Here is a 15,692-nt window from a genome sequence, read left to right as displayed (position 1 = left end):
TGCTGAGCTGAATCCCCAGCCCCTATCAAGGGCTTCTTAGTTAACAACTGGCTTCACTTTAATTAGGTTATCCCGATATACTGGACCACACCCTCCCTTTCATGAGGACCTTGAAGAGACATGTGTTACTGCTAGCAATGCTCTACTTTCTCCTCCAGTGATTAGCAATACCTTAGGTGCGGAGTATCTCACCCCCTCCCAAGGATCTTCACATAAATTATCACGCTTTAATGTCATAAGAAGGTTGCTGAGCCACGTTAGCACACTGTCTTCACAAGAATCTCTGTATCTGTTTTATGACACAGTATAAAGGACCTATGTGATAGAAGCCTGTTTTTGATAGGACACAGCCCAGGACATCAAAATCTAATACTTTTTAAGAGAGAAAAGAAGAAAAAAAGTAATTAACAGAACAAACGCTGTTATCTACTATAGACCACAAACTGGTATTTACCTTAACGACAGCTCATCAAACTGTATCTGTAGCCATACCTCCCTATGCAACAAACCTAGATGTCAAGGGCCTAGCACTGCTAGCACTGAGGGAGAAGGGGTTAGAAGTGGAGTTAGGAAGACACCTGTACACTCTTGATAGACTGTGCAGAACAGAACTGAGAACAATGAAATGACCTTCTCATAACTACAACTTAGATATGCAAAGGACAGAGGGGAGGCCACGGCAGAGCAGAGGCATGGTGAGCGTGGGTGGGGGAAGCAGACTGTAAATCGCAGGTGTCAGGCACAGCCCCCGACAAGCATGTACTAAGGGCAGCTGCACAGTGCCAGGGACCCTCACGTCTGGAGAAGCCCAGTTGTACAGGGATAGGTGGCTGCCTTGCTACTAGAATTAAAATGACAGCAGCTTTCCACCCCATCAAGCCAAAGAGAGATGTGTGTGTTGTTCCAGAAAACATTCTAAGAATTCAGACACCTTTTTGCTTCAGTAAGAAATGAGTCTGGGCAGATGTGTGATTCAGAATGACAAGGGTCCCCGGGATGGGGGGCGGGGGCAGCTCTATGAGGCATGCAGTGTTTCATGGCATTGACACACTGCGTAAGCACCTACAGGATTCACTGCAGAGGATCGAATGGCATCCCTAGTCCAGAAAGACACCTCACTGCCTGTCTCCCTAGCTACACAGAGTGGCAGATTTGCCTGTCTGGTTCCCAGCCCTCAAAACTGCATGAGCGCCCTCCCAGGAAGAAATCTGTAAGAATTAGTGACTTAACCTGATGACACCTGGCTTTGATCTGAGGAAAGACATATGTAAATACCAACGTAACAGTAACAGCTCAGTGATTTCTCCAGAGAAACAGGAAAATACTAGGTTTCCCGTGGGAAAACAAGCTGCGTATCTGGCACTGTACCTTAGAGGATGCTCAAATGTAAGACAGAGAAAAGAACTCCATGCACAGGTGCCACACTGACCTCGCTGGCAGGGTGCAGCAGCCATCCGCTGTGAGTCGCACTTGAGTTTCGTAGCTGTCCAGGGGGCACACGGTCTGCTGGACCGAGGGGCACTCCACAGTGCTGCAGTCCACGCTGAAAACTGAAGGGGCAGACACAGGGACACCGTTTACTATGACATTCACTTGCATTTTGAGACCCAGAATGAAACACTGCTGGCTCTCAGCAAATTTCCAGTCTCCTTGCTTCCCAGAAATGCAGTCCTAGGGCCACCATGTTTGTTTTAGTCAACGCTACAGAACTGCAAGATGCCCCCGATTTTCTTACTAAGAGGTGGGGACAAGACATCTGGTTGTTAAAATGAAGGCGGCGAGATCAGCAGTAGTTACACTGATGAGGACAGCCAGAGGCATTTCTGATAGAGCAGTGCAGGACATGGACACAGGACTGTGTTGCTCCCAGCATTTGCCTAGCAGTAAAAAGGAAGCCAGCAAAACTGAAATAAAAAAAGAACACCTGACCAATCACTAAAAAGTAGCAAAGAAGAAATTACTACCACCCAATGTGCCCACAGACCACTTGAGATGTACTGTCACACGAACATGGACGTTAGAAATAATATAAAGCAGGAAATGACTGAGACATAACAACACATCAAACGTTGGCAGAGAAGGTGAGTACACAGCGAAAGGTGACTCACCACACGGCGTTAAGGCAAGGGGATGGCTGGTGGAGGACTGGCAAGGACAGAGCTGGGGCTGAGAGTTTCCTTATAAAACGTCTGGCACTTCGATATATTTTGAGTTTTTTTAAAAAATACAACTTTGTTTTATGTATCGTGACTGTCTTCAAATGTAATACTTTAACGTGATAGCTACAGCTGCAAATGAAGGCTCTGACCTCTGCAGGAACAAAGCAGGTAGCCACAGTACTGTAAATTTATCTCCCTCCTCCAGTCAAGCACACTTTGGAGGAAAAAGAAGAAGAAGAAAAAGACACCCTTCCCTCCCTGAAGGTGCTCACATAGCAGTGAGTCATGCCTCTGCTGCGCTCACTAGAAGGCAGAACACAGCTGCCTCAAGTGCAATGTGGCAGGCTTGCAGCGTCCTCAGCCCATCTTTGTGCGAAGCAGAGGCCAGGAGGAGCTGGGGGCGGCGACCTGCCCCCCTTGGATGCAAAGGGGTGAGCTGCTGAGGCAGCGCCCGAGCATACCTGGTTTGCACTCATAGAGGTCACAGCACTCTCCCGGCTTCCCTGAGGCTTTTGACACCAGTATGTTCAGGTATCCCGGCTGGCAGACTTTGCGCAGGCAGCCCGCAGGGTCACACACGCAGCGGCTGGGTAAGGGGCAGCACTCCCCGGGAGGAGCATAACCCTCGATCAGAACAGAATCTTCAGGACAACGTGGAGAGAACTGCACTTCACAGCGGGCCTTGGAGCAATCTGGCTTCTCTTCTAAATGGGAGAGAAAGAATTTAGCTCATGCCCAGGGCAGAGTGGGGTACTTTTCTCAGAAATGCAGACGGTCCTGAGGATCTAGTTTGATCAACCTTGAAATCCTCCCCTAAAATAGGAGCCTCAGGTTCCCCTCTTGTCCATCTTCCTATTGGCTTGCGTAGAACAAGCAATGTCTAACACAAGGCCTAACATGAAGCAAGGCAAAGGAGAGACACATCCCGGGCAGGGAAAGTCTAAAAACTAGTCTCTGTCGTGAACTGACTGACTTATCTTTGAATTCAAAATTTATGAGGACTGCTCTTTGAAAATAGTATTTAAATTCCAAACAGAGACACACAAATCAATCTGGGGTACTGCAGGGACTGGAGACAATGTGGATGATAACACAGAACTCCCCTTCCCAACTCCGAGCTTCGAGCAGATGAACTTAGTAAGATCGTGTAGCTTTATGGTGCGGCCCCTCAACAAGACAGAGAATGAGTGCGATTCCCAGGTGACTCCCCTCAACGGGCTTTGGTATGGCTCGCTCTCTAGCACAGATGTTTCGAATGTCCCTCACTCTCCTCTCTCCAGTATCACCTGCTGGCCTGCTGAAGTACCTCCATTTCAGAGATGAGGTGGTGATAAAGGTGGGTTTTACCCAACAATTTTAGGACTGGGTAGCAGAGCCCTTGGTATCTCCAGCCCCAGTCCACAGCTCTCTTTGTTGGTTTAAGCTTTCAAGAAAACTACAACACAAGGTCCTCAGGAAAACACTGAAAGCCAAAATACATCATTGCACCTCATGACTTGGTTGGGGCAGTTCCGATGACAGGGGAAAATGATGCCATGTGGTACTGGAATACATTTCTGTAAGCTTTAACTCTTTCCTGAAGTATAATCCAGTGACAGAATCAGGTAACAGATTAGACCAAATAAGTCACCTAGTTTAGTCTCCTCATTTTGGAGATAAAGAACTTAACGCAAGAGGCCTTGGCAGTGATAAAATGACAGCAAACCTAAGTCCCCTCACTGCCAGTTTACTGTGCTCTTCTTATTAGAAGAGCAAAGGTACTTTCCAAACCAAGCCTGCTCCTTTCCTCTGCTTACTTGTTAACTTAATTGCTGTACCTTTCATTTCACTGGGCGCTCTCTCAGCTACTTCTCAGGCTAGGATGGTGATCAGGCTAAGAGGTGGTCAGATTCTTAATATTCACGTCCCCTGCCTTCTCATTTTTCCCTGGGAATGATAATCAACAGCTGGCTGCGACAAGCATCCCACAGGTTTGCTCCCGTACCGCGGGTCCAGGAGACCATTCATACTCCTGGTTCCAAGAAATTCACTTAAAAATATATACTGAGCACTGGCTTCTCCAGCAGCTTGGAATACATTAGTAAAGATAAAAGCCAAGATCTCTGTCCTCATACAGTTCATAAGGCAGTGGAGGGCAACGGAAAAGAAACAACACAAATTAGAAACAAATTATCTAGCAGTAAAGAGTAACGGGGCTCAGAAGGGAGTTAGGGGAGGTAAGAGCGCTTATAAGGAGGGATAGTCACAGTGTGGTCGGCATGGGGACAGACAGAAAAGCCGAAGGCAGGTGATGGTGAGCAGTAAGCCAAAGAGAAGCCAGAAGAACGTTGTGGCGGAGGCGAAGCTAACCCACGCCTGCAGTCGGGGCAGGGCAGGAAGGCAGTGGGACTGGAACAGCAGAGCAAGAGCAGGTCAGACGGACAGCAGGGCTCTACATCGCCCAGAGCCCCTCAGAGTTATGGAGGAGGAAAGAGAAATAACTCAGAAAAATGAGTCCCCTCTTGACAGTGGGGAGAAAAGAGACGTGGAAGGAGGCTGGAGAGGCACTTGGAGAGAAAGAACGTGGAGAAGTCAGGCACATGCACCTTTCCCACAGCTGGGAAGTGGGTGTGCTGGAAGCAGAGATGAGATGAGGAGCTCAGATTCTTAACATTCACGTTCCCTGCCTTCTCCTTTTCCCCTGGGACAGCGTGCCTCTTCCGCGCACCAACGCCTCAGTCAGGGGCAGCATTCATTCTGCCTGTGTTCTGGCCACTGTCAACATGCCAATATCCAATACACAGCTTCAAGTGCAGCGGAAAGTAACACGGCCTATCTCCTAAGAGCAGACTTTAACAACACATACCACATGCTTCTCCATGATCTCATAAAGTGAGTTATTATTTCTCCATTTTACAGATTATGAAACTAGGGTTCAGCAGGTCAAGTTAATTTGCCCAAGATCACACGGCCAGTAAATAAATGGTGATGGGGTGATTCGCGCCTTGGTTGACCCAGGTTTCACTTAGGCTTCTCTGCAGTAACATGCCCCGTCTCAGCATGACGGTGTAGTGTCAGCCCTGGTCTTGCCCTTTCTCCCTTAGTTGATTTCACAAGACTGAGCTTCTTTCTTGATCAGAGCTGGCTTCTGTTAAAGCTGTCTAGCTTGTGTGGATCCCTGCTCCCTTGTACTAGCCTTACCTACGGAAGGACTCCTGGGACCTACTGAGCACAGTTTTGGAGGATCCATCCACCCCACTTTCACATTATGACCCTAAGCACCTGCTCAGAGAAGAGTGCATGACTAAGTAATGAGGAATTCCACTCAGATCCCCATCAGTGTGGGGACAAATAAATCAAAGAGCTGAGAAGGTGACTCTTTTGACTATGGGGACTGATTAAGTTAGAGTTTATACAGTACATGCCGTAGACTGCTTTCCTGGCAAATACAAACACATTGTTTTATAATTAGGAAAAGCTCTGTGACTTTAATTGCAAATAGCACTTAATTCTTACTCTTGTTAATTTGCTCTAATTAACTTATCCTGTATTACATTACACTGCATCCTAACTCTGTAACTATTTGATAGGTATAATCACACTTTTCAAACATATGCTTTAGTTAAGCATGTTTTCACTAAAACCCGAAGTATTAGCTCTCCCCAGCCATCCCACTCTTCCTGCTCTTTGTAACACTCCCACCGCTGCTACCTCTTGAAGCATGCTTTGCTCTTCCAGCCTAGAGAGTTTTACTCACTTTAAAAACTGCTCTGCAAGCCACCTGACAGTGCAGAACCCCTTAGACAGTCAATCAGACAGTTAGAGCTTGCAAGGATCTAAGAATATTAAAAGTGGGGCTTGGGATCTAGTTCAGCGGCACAAGTACCTGCCTGGCAACTGCAAGGTCCTGAGTTTGATTCCCGACACCAAAAAAAAAACCAAAACCAACAACCAAAAAACCAACTAAAAGTGAAGGTTTATCTCATTAAATGCATTTTCAACTTTTCTCAAGAGGATCACACTAGCTTTCTCTTTCATTTATTAATATAATCAATGACTAGATTTTAAATGTTTCATATCCTTGTGTTCTTAGAATAAACCCTGTTTTTAAAGATCCTCCTGGCTTTGAATTGCTAATTTTTTTTTTTGACTAACACTTTAAGATGTTTTAAACCTTACCAACGTTGAGTATTAGCCACTACTTTGCTCTTTGTCTGCATGTGGGTGTGTGCTTGCGCTGGCCTTAGTCTCAGTTTCATTCAGAGTTGCATGAACTCTTTCAGTGAGCTGTGTAGTAGTCTACCTCCTTCTCTGCTGTAAAGCACCCTTTAATACATAGGATTATGTGATATTTTCATATTACCCACCTGTGAAACCATCTGAACTCAGTCTATTCTTAAAAGAGGAAGGTCAGATTTCTTCCTTGCTACGATTCAGAGGTCTGATTTCTTTTAGAAACACTTACTAACATATTTTAGTACAAAGACTATAATTCATCTAAAATTTCAAATTCAATTCAGTCTTTACTGACCAAGCTTTCTTTTTGTACTCTGTGTGTTTATCAGTTTAAGTTTCTGAATCTCCTTTCAGATTATTTTGTTAGTTTTCTGGTAGTGTTTTAACTTTAATGGGTAGTTCATATCTATTTCTTTTGTTTTCTTAAAATATAAATTAAATAATGACTTTTTAATACTTCAGCCAAATGCCACTTTGCTCATAATCTAAATCTAGAGACATACTGCTCTTAATGTGACTTACTCCTAAATAATCTATAATTCAACTTTGATTTCCTTTTTGAAGTATTTTTTAGAAGAGCGCTATTAAATTTCTGCACAGGTAGATGAAGAGCTTTCCTTTTGATTTTAATGGTGTTAGTGCCGGTGTTGCTGCCAGTGAATGTATGTGGCACAATTTTCTGCCTTTGCTAATTTCTTGAGCTTTTTATGTTTTGGGATTTTGGCACCATTTTTAAATAATGGATATTTTAAAAAGAACATGTATCCTCTGTTTGTTGGATACAAACCTGTACAGCTATTAAATCAAGCTCCTCTACACCTTACATTTATTTATCTATTGTCCAACAGGGAAGAGCTCCCTATGAGCTAACTTCTTCTTGTTATTTCTACCACTTTAATTTTTCAAAGCTATGCTGCTGACTTTATGACTACAGGCATACACCTTAAGCTTGTTATAATCATTTGGAGAGTTGTAAAATTATGTTTTTAAAGAACTTCGATCTCTAAAATCTGTAGCCTCCTTATTGTGTAACTATTAACGTTCTTTGCTTTTTCTACCTTTCTTTCAACCCTCTCTTCATCTTTCCAAGGATTACCTAGAACCTCCACTCACCCCGCCTCCGGTCACCTGCTATTACTTGAACTCAACATGCATACCACGGCATCAAGAATTGTATTTCTGATAACTGTTTTTTCAATCTGCTAATATATAAATTTTCCCCCCAAATTGTATGTGTTCACCTATGTTTCTCTTTGTCTTTCTTCCATGAAGGAAATAAGGGAGTAACTACAGCCACACTATGAACTTTTTTTTAACCATGAATTTTCCATCAGTTATAGGGTTTTTCTGACATTACTTTTTTTGTTTTTTTTTTTTTTTGGTCTTTTTGAGACAGGGTCTCCCCATGCAGTTCAGGCTGACCTTGAGCTCCCTTTGTAGCCCAGGCTGGCCTCGAACTCACAACAATTCTCCTGCCCCAGCCTCCCAAGTGCTGGGATTACAGACGTGCGCCACCACGCCCGGCTTGACATTACTTTTAAGATATTAATTTTATATATTTGAAAAGATTTCTCTCCAAACCCTTCCCCTATGCTCTCTACCAAATCTAGATATAATACGTAAGCTAATTAATAAGGTTTTATAGCTGGTTGTACCAGCAACATTGCAAGTGGCACCCTGGAAAAAAAAGAAAAAACTGACCCCAAATGCAGAAAAACTACAGCAACAATATGACTCACAAGAGAAGTAATTAAGGAAAAAGAAGCTGATTTCACTATCCTAATAACCTTCCTTTCCAAAGTTAGCCCTTAAAATATTGATAAAATCACCCAGGCTAAAGTAATTTTACAATAATGGAGCGTTTCACTCAATTCTAGTCACTTCAACACGTGTGAGTAGATTATGGCTATTTCTGGGCTTTCTCTTGGAAGTCAACAGGGAAAGTACATTCATAATCTATAAGCCACAAATACACTCAAGAGTTTTCTGCTTAAACTAAGACTTAAAGGCCAGGGAAATAGCTCAGTTGCATAAACACCTGCCTGGCAAGTACAAGGTCCTGAGTTCGACCCCCAGTACCAAAAATAAATAAATAAATAAATAAACTGAGACTTAAATAGAAGACAAATGAAAAGCTACCAGATGGGAAGAGTAACGGAACATTAAAAGGAAGATAAAAATTATACTGTCAGTTTATTATATTTAAATACTGTAGCATCCCACACATCTGACATTGAATTCTGCTTTCTATTTAAAAAAAGAGAGAAAATGGACACTTAAAATAACAACAGAAACACTGTACGCTTCTCCTGGAAAACAGGGAGGAAAATGGACTAGTAAAATTTAGCACTTCAACTACCAAGTCAATGCTGCTGGACACTTCGTCCTTCTCCAAAGTCTACCCAATTCCATCTCTCTTATACACAGTACACAAACATACATACAGAGTACACAGCCATCTGGAGACAGCCCTTCAGAGACCTCAATCCGCACTCAGTTTGACATTACAGAATTTAGTAGCGAGGGTACAATATCAAGAGAAGGAGGAGCCTTATCTTCTCCACACCTTATTGTGTGTACCTTAGAATGTGAAGGCGTAGAGTCACTGCGGCATCAGCCTACGTATCACAGGGGCCGGTGGCCACTTGCTAGGCCAGGGAGACACATCTGGTGGTACCAGCATAAGTGCAATCTGTAAGTCCTCTGACTCATTCATTTGTCAAATATTAACTGAATGACTTCCTCATGGCAAAGTTTTGTACAGGGCTTCGTGCGGGGAATGAAACAAAGGCCCTGCCTTCCTGACTTTCTAATTCTGGAGGAGACAAGACAATGAAGAGCCACAGAGCAAATGGCCAGGTGGTGAGAAAGGCTCTACAGCAGCACAGTCCGCGATGCAAGCGCACTGCTTTGGCCAGGGGAGCCAGAGAGGGTTTCCTGGAGGAGAGGGCATCTGCATAAGCACTCGAATAAAGGGAAAGAGACAGCATGCAAATATCAGAGCGAGAACATTCCAGACACAGGGAACAGCAAGAAATCAGGCTCCAAGTCAAGAGACAGAATCTTCTCCAAGGAGAAATACACACTTCACACTTGCTAAGAAGAAACATAAACTGATATAATTAACAGGTAGAAAATAGCAATAAAAACTCATAAGATATTTTGATGGATAATGTTTCTTACTAAGGATTCAATTCAGTTATGCTAGAGAAAGGAAAGAAGCCTCTCTTTAACTGAGCGCCTCCCGGGAGGGCTACCTATCTGCAGTCATTCCCATGCACTGTTGTGCTCCAGGTGAGTAACAGATTACACCTTCATCTCTACTTGACAGAAGAGGCGGCAGGACCAGTGAGACCGGGACAGCTGGCCAAGGTGACAACATCAGCGGCAGAGCTGAAAAAGCCCCAAGTTCCCCCAGCAGTCCACAATGCCAACACAAAACGGAGCTTCAGCTTTCCCGGTCAGCCTGTTTGGTATTTGTGCATGTTGTCAATAGCCATGTTTTTCCTCAAATGTTAGCACAAAATTAGTTTGCAAAGACAAAGTAAAGAAGTTCAGAGGGGCAAGGGGGTATAGCTCAGTGACAGAGCACTTGCCTAGCATGTCTGAGGTCCAAGATTTAAACCTTAGCCTGAAAAAAAAAAGGATTTTTTAAAAAAAGTTCAGGATCTTCGGTGAGTCCTCATCACTCTGCGGTTGGCTGCCCTATTTCATGTGCTCCTTAGCCTTAAGAGACGCTGCATGTGATTAAAAGAGACACTTCCTTGTACTTAACATTATTTTGTTCTGAAGACTTCTACAAACGCAATACATATGTCATCCCTACATTTTTAAATTTGGAGGCTGACTCCTTTAAAGTTACACTGTGAATTCTTTTCATTCACATTCCATGATTTTATCATAACCTTTTTTGGCAAGCTCTGCCGTGAAGACTTGTTCCACACAGTCATAACCCCAAGGGGGAAAAATTAGACTTGTTGATACAGTCCCAGAAATATTTCATATTTCAGCTCCTTTAGAAACACCCACTGTACTTTCCCAGCAGTTTCTTTTAATCTGCATTTAGAATTTAACAGCAACAGAACGACACAGAGCCTTTTCTTGGGTTGTTCAAGATGACATAGTGAATTGTTTCCAATTACCTAATAAAGTCCTTCTGCATCACAACGCAACTGAACTTAACTTAGGCAAATATGAAGCAAAAAAAGGTGATCCGTAAGAATGCAATATGCAACATTTTAATTTAGTGGTTCTCCACTGTGGCTGCACATTAAAATCACTTACAAAGTTTTAAAAAAACACTACTGTCTGGATTGCACCTCAAGTCAGTTAAATCAGATGCGGAGGAGGGAAGGAGCCTGTGCGTTAGTATTTATTTCCACAGCTCCTGGGTGATTCCACTGTACCACTCAGGCTGAGAACCAGTGTCCTACTCTTTCAAGCAACTGAGAATCCTGTCCAAACATCCTGGTAAACTGTGAATGCGAAAAGAGCATCAAACTCTCAAGATCTCTGCCTGGGCACCAAGAGCTCCACGCTGTACACTCATCCCCAAGGTATGTCTAGGATCTCCTAAACCATACATCTTTTCTACACCTAAGACCTCCATGAATTATGCCGATAATGGTGTGATTTGCTATTCAAAGTATGGTCTCCGATCAGCAGCCTCAGCATCATTTCTGTGCTTGGTAGAAATGGATCAACTTGGAGCCACGGCAGAATCAGAATGTGCAATTTTAGCAAGACACACAGCAAAGTCAGAGACAACCCTTCCTACAGTAGTGGTTCTGAAACAGTAATCCTTGGATCAGCAGCATCACCATCTCCTAGGAATCTGCTAGAAATACAAATTCAAAGGACCTATATCACAACTATAGAATCAGAAACAGATGGTGAGGCCCTGCAATCTGTGTTTGAAAAACCATGGATTCCTGCTAGAATGATGATTCTCAACCCTAGCTTCCCATTAGAATCGCATCAGATACTAAAAATCCAGAAGCTCAGCACACACCCTAAGCTGAGTAAATCAGAATTACTGGTGGCGTAAGACCTTGTCAGTACGTTTTAAAGTCTCCCAGGTGACCCCAATGTGAGGTCAAGTTTACCCCGCTGTTCTAGGCACGTCCACTCAATCCATATTCCACACTGCCAGAGTTCAAAGCTGCTTTCACTCTCAGGAAATCTGAACCAACCAGCTCTTCCCTAGAGCCTTCCTGGAAGAGGTCTGCGTTCTTGCAAGGAGGGGAAGCAGCTGAAATTTGCCTCCGACTGTGCGTGGTGGGATGGGGAAAGTAGGAAATCCCAAGATCCCCAAAATGGCCTCTATGTGTCCTGCTACATTTCAAACTCTAATTTACAAATGTTTACTAAATTGAGTCCAGAGACATTTTATTTCATCACCTGTTAATTAATTCCAGAAAAACATTCAACTTACTCCCAGCACTTGCCATTCAAACTATATTTGTATATTCATATACCATAACAAATATCAAAATGTGACAATGAAAGTCTTTAAAATCTGGCAATAAAATAAGGCCCAAGGATGGGCTTAGACAAATATACAAAGAACTGAAAATCACTTTTAAATGATTAATTTTACCTAAGAAACTCATCTCTGAAGGCCTCGTCCTCTTTTGCCATAATTTTGCCACAAATGCTAGCTGACAAAAAAATGAATCAAGCTTATTAGGGATGAGGACAAATGACTAATGAGGAAAACCTAAATGAACTAAATGTGCGGCGTTAGCTCTGCCGCAACTTAAGAAGACTCTTCCTAACAGCTTGAAAATGTCACAGAGGCATAAACATTAGAGATGAAGAACTCCCCAGGGTGGTGTTTAACGGAAGGCTACATCCATTATTGAACACAAACAAAACCTGGATTCTGCCGAGGGCTTCTGGGACTGTGGAGGGTGGCTTTTTTCTTCACTGAGGAATGGATACTGCACATTAGCTCTTCCTTTACGAATAATGGCACTGATTTGAAAAAGTACAATAAAATGTCAAATTTTAAATATTTATCAATGAAGGTTCTGGTGTTCATCTGCAAAATGAGGGGCGGGCACCTGTAATGTCCTCAATGAACATACTTCCGCCACAGCCTACGAGGGCACCTCCTACTCAGAGGGAACGCTGGGCCCCCACTCTTCCACAGAAGATCGATGAACACACACTGAAGTAAAGGAGCGCCTGGGCATGTTCTTTCAAAACTCCAGGCTTTGTTGATACTCTATAGAGGTTTAGTAGGACAAGACAGGGTGTAATCTGTGACTCACAAAACAAACAGCAACAAAAACAAAAAATAAACCCTAAGCTGAGGAATACTGTTAATAAACTGCTGAGTCCCAGAGATGACATATGGATTTTAAAAGCCTTCAGAAGGGTTCTAAAGAATATTATGTGCTGATCTGAGATCTTCAGAGGTTCCTGAAATTAAAATGATGGACTGAGAATGAGAAGAAGGCGCCGAACAGCATGAAGAAAAGACAGGTAGGGAGCACAGCAGAGCACGCTGTTGCTATTCCGTCCTTGCTGACGACAGCAGCAGAAAATAAAGCACAGCAGGCTACTTAACTATTCAACTGGTCGTTCTCAGGGGGGTTTGCACATGCCGAAAACAACCACGTGGCTAAAATTATAAATAGATGTTTGGAAAAATACTTTGTCGATTTATTTTTTCTTGCTTCTTCCTTTCCCTTTTTACTTTCTGTCTCACTGAAGAGAATGTACTTGTTTTGAGCCACTTACATGACATTTCACAGAGGTCACTTGTTAGCTACTCTTAATCACCCAAGGTTTCAGAGCCACACAGAATCATGTTCAAAGGATGTTCAGATCCTGGCTTTTCCGAAAGTAGCTGTGTCTTCTTAGGCAAGCTTCTTGATGCTTCTGCACTGTAGTTTCCTCTGAGTTGTTAGAAATAAGCAAGGTAACAGATCTTTCAAATAGCCCCACGCCTGGCACATCTGAGTGCTGCACAGAGAGTAGCTCTTGCAATACCATCGCTGTTATCATTGTTATATAACTACTAGAAAGAGTCTAAGCTTTCAGTCAGACAGACCTCAGTGCGCATGTGTGAACAAGGGCATGTACATCCAACACTTACAACCCCTTTGTGATCCTCAGCAATTCACTCAATTTAAGGAAGCCAGTATGCGCATGTGTTAGGGCCTAAATATTCATACTCCACAAGACTGTTTTGGAGAGTTAAAGTGTATATATTTCCTATTTTAAGCTGGGTGTGGTGGGGTCCTCCTGTAATCTTAGCACTTGGGAGGCTGAAGCAGGATGACTGCTGTGAGTTCAAGGCCAGCCTGAACTACATAGCAAGACCCTGTCTCAAAAAACCAAGACCAACAAAAAACTTCGTATTTTATATGTATATATGTGTTTGTATGTATGAACACACACAAGCACACACAGTACTCTTCGGCTTTCATGCTTTCTCCTTCTTTAAACCTGGTGCCTAATACGGCATCCTACAACACCTGTGTGAATAATGTCATCTACACTAGACACAAGCAGCGTTGATTCTGAACACAGACTCGCACACAGGTGCAGGTCCCTGCACATTTATGTAGTGCTGCTCAGCCCACAGTTCCATCCATTCATAGGTTCTCTGTCAGCTGTTGTTACTTTATTACTTCCTTTTTCTCTTTTTTTTTTTCCCATTTTGAGAGAACAGTCTTCACTCCCTTTGGAGAAAAGGAAACTGCCTTATAGAAGTCGTTTTCCTGGGAGATTTTCTACCAGCTATTTCTGTTCTAGATCTGCTGAGGGGCCCGCTTACACAGATGCCATATTGCCACAGTGGCACAGAATGGTAACGAGAGCCTCCTAAAAACAAAGAAACACCTCCTGACACCAACACCTATGCAACAGGGCCCTTCCTGGTGAGACAGTGCTCCCACAGCTCCTCCCCAGAGGCGATCAGAGCCTCTGAGCACCGCCACAACCCCTTCCCAGGACTTGCTCTGAAGGCTTCTCCACCCCCCAGACTGTTCTTTTGCCTTTAGCACAAACTTCCTCAGCAGACTTGCACCCGGGCAGGCCCCTGGAAGGGCCCCACATTTCTATGCTGTCTTTGTGTCCTTTGTGTACCCACTGCGGAACCCGCTCCACCGCGACTGCCTGGAGGGCACCCGGAGACTACAAATATGTGAGCTGCAGCTGAGCAAAGGGACATGTTTGCTTTCCACCCTGAACTACAACTTGACCTGCAGCAAAAACAAAAATACGGCACTGTGTATTTTTTCCCAGAAATGATAATTATAGTACTCCAAACATTTTTCAAACTTCCACTACTGAAATGGAAAAGGCATTTCAAAAAATAATTTATTAAACAGGCATTTATATTCTTGGTAGCCCTTACATGGAAATTATACTTTTTTTCCTTTGTAGCTATTAAAGGGCTTGGCTCCTAGCTCAAAGTGTCCTCCAGAGTGAGGTGGGGCTCAGCTTCCAGCTTCCTGAACTGAGGTGGGCAGAAGGAGCCCTCCCTACTCATCAGAGCCAGCGTGGATTTTATAGCACTCTTTTCCACTTCAGAAATATTAGCAATTTAAACATCAGTTTCTACATGGACTTATACAAAGGCACTTTCGTTCACACAGCTGGCTGATAAGATGTTGCTGAACTGGCAGACAGGGCCTGATCTGGATTCCTCTTAGGAGCACCACAGATATCCCAGCCTACCTTAACTCTCTTTTCTTTGTTTATATACTGACCCTTTTATTATTGAAATTAAAAAATAAGATACTTAAATACAATGGTGAACGTATAGAGCAAAACAGAATCATAAAATGTAATGTTCACTTAAGCAGTGAGCTGAATGTCTGGGTCTCCAAATTGGCATCAGACCCCAAACTGTTTACAAATGGGTATGTTCACATTCAATGGCGATTGGCTAATAGGTGAGGGAATGGGTGAAGTTGTTCCAGTTCAACTTCCAGGGCAACTGTCTCTTCAAGAACATCCTTTAATTGTTGTATCTCAACTCTTTCTTAACAGCATATCTCTTCACTCATTCCTTGCCAGGTCTTTCACCCCTGGCCAACGTTTTTCGGTACCCAGGACTCTCCCAAGCACACACTCATTGGAACTGTGGCACTTGGGCTTTCCAACACTCTGGACTACTGGTTCCCCAAGCTGAGCATGTGAGAGTGCTTTCTGAAGCACTGGCTGGATAAATCTCATCCCCAGGGTTGCTGATGCAGTTGGCCTGTGGTGAGGTCTGAGGATGAGCATTTGTAACAAATTCACTGGCTTCTGATGCTGCTGTTCAGTACTAAGCTTTGAAAAACACCACTTTAGACCATA

At 43.4% G+C, this 15,692-nt stretch overlaps 1 protein-coding gene across 1 annotated transcript in view; it reads right to left on the bottom strand.

Moving 5' to 3' along the window:
• The window catches only part of Crim1 (cysteine rich transmembrane BMP regulator 1 (chordin-like)), a gene marked incomplete at its 5' end in the record, with an annotated part of 145,127 nt that overhangs the window by 97,474 nt on the left and 31,961 nt on the right, over nt 1-15,692 (bottom strand). The window contains 2 exons of the mRNA XM_013517514.1: nt 1,430-1,550; nt 2,621-2,863. Coding sequence (XP_013372968.1) covers nt 1,430-1,550; nt 2,621-2,863 — 364 coding nt within the window. The remainder of the gene's footprint in view (nt 1-1,429; nt 1,551-2,620; nt 2,864-15,692) is intronic.

Source organism: Chinchilla lanigera, unplaced genomic scaffold, assembly GCF_000276665.1.
Source record: "Chinchilla lanigera isolate Chin_1 unplaced genomic scaffold, ChiLan1.0 scaffold00040, whole genome shotgun sequence".
Classification (NCBI taxonomy): Eukaryota; Metazoa; Chordata; class Mammalia; order Rodentia; family Chinchillidae; genus Chinchilla; species Chinchilla lanigera.
This window is presented reverse-complemented; position numbering and strand designations above follow the sequence as displayed.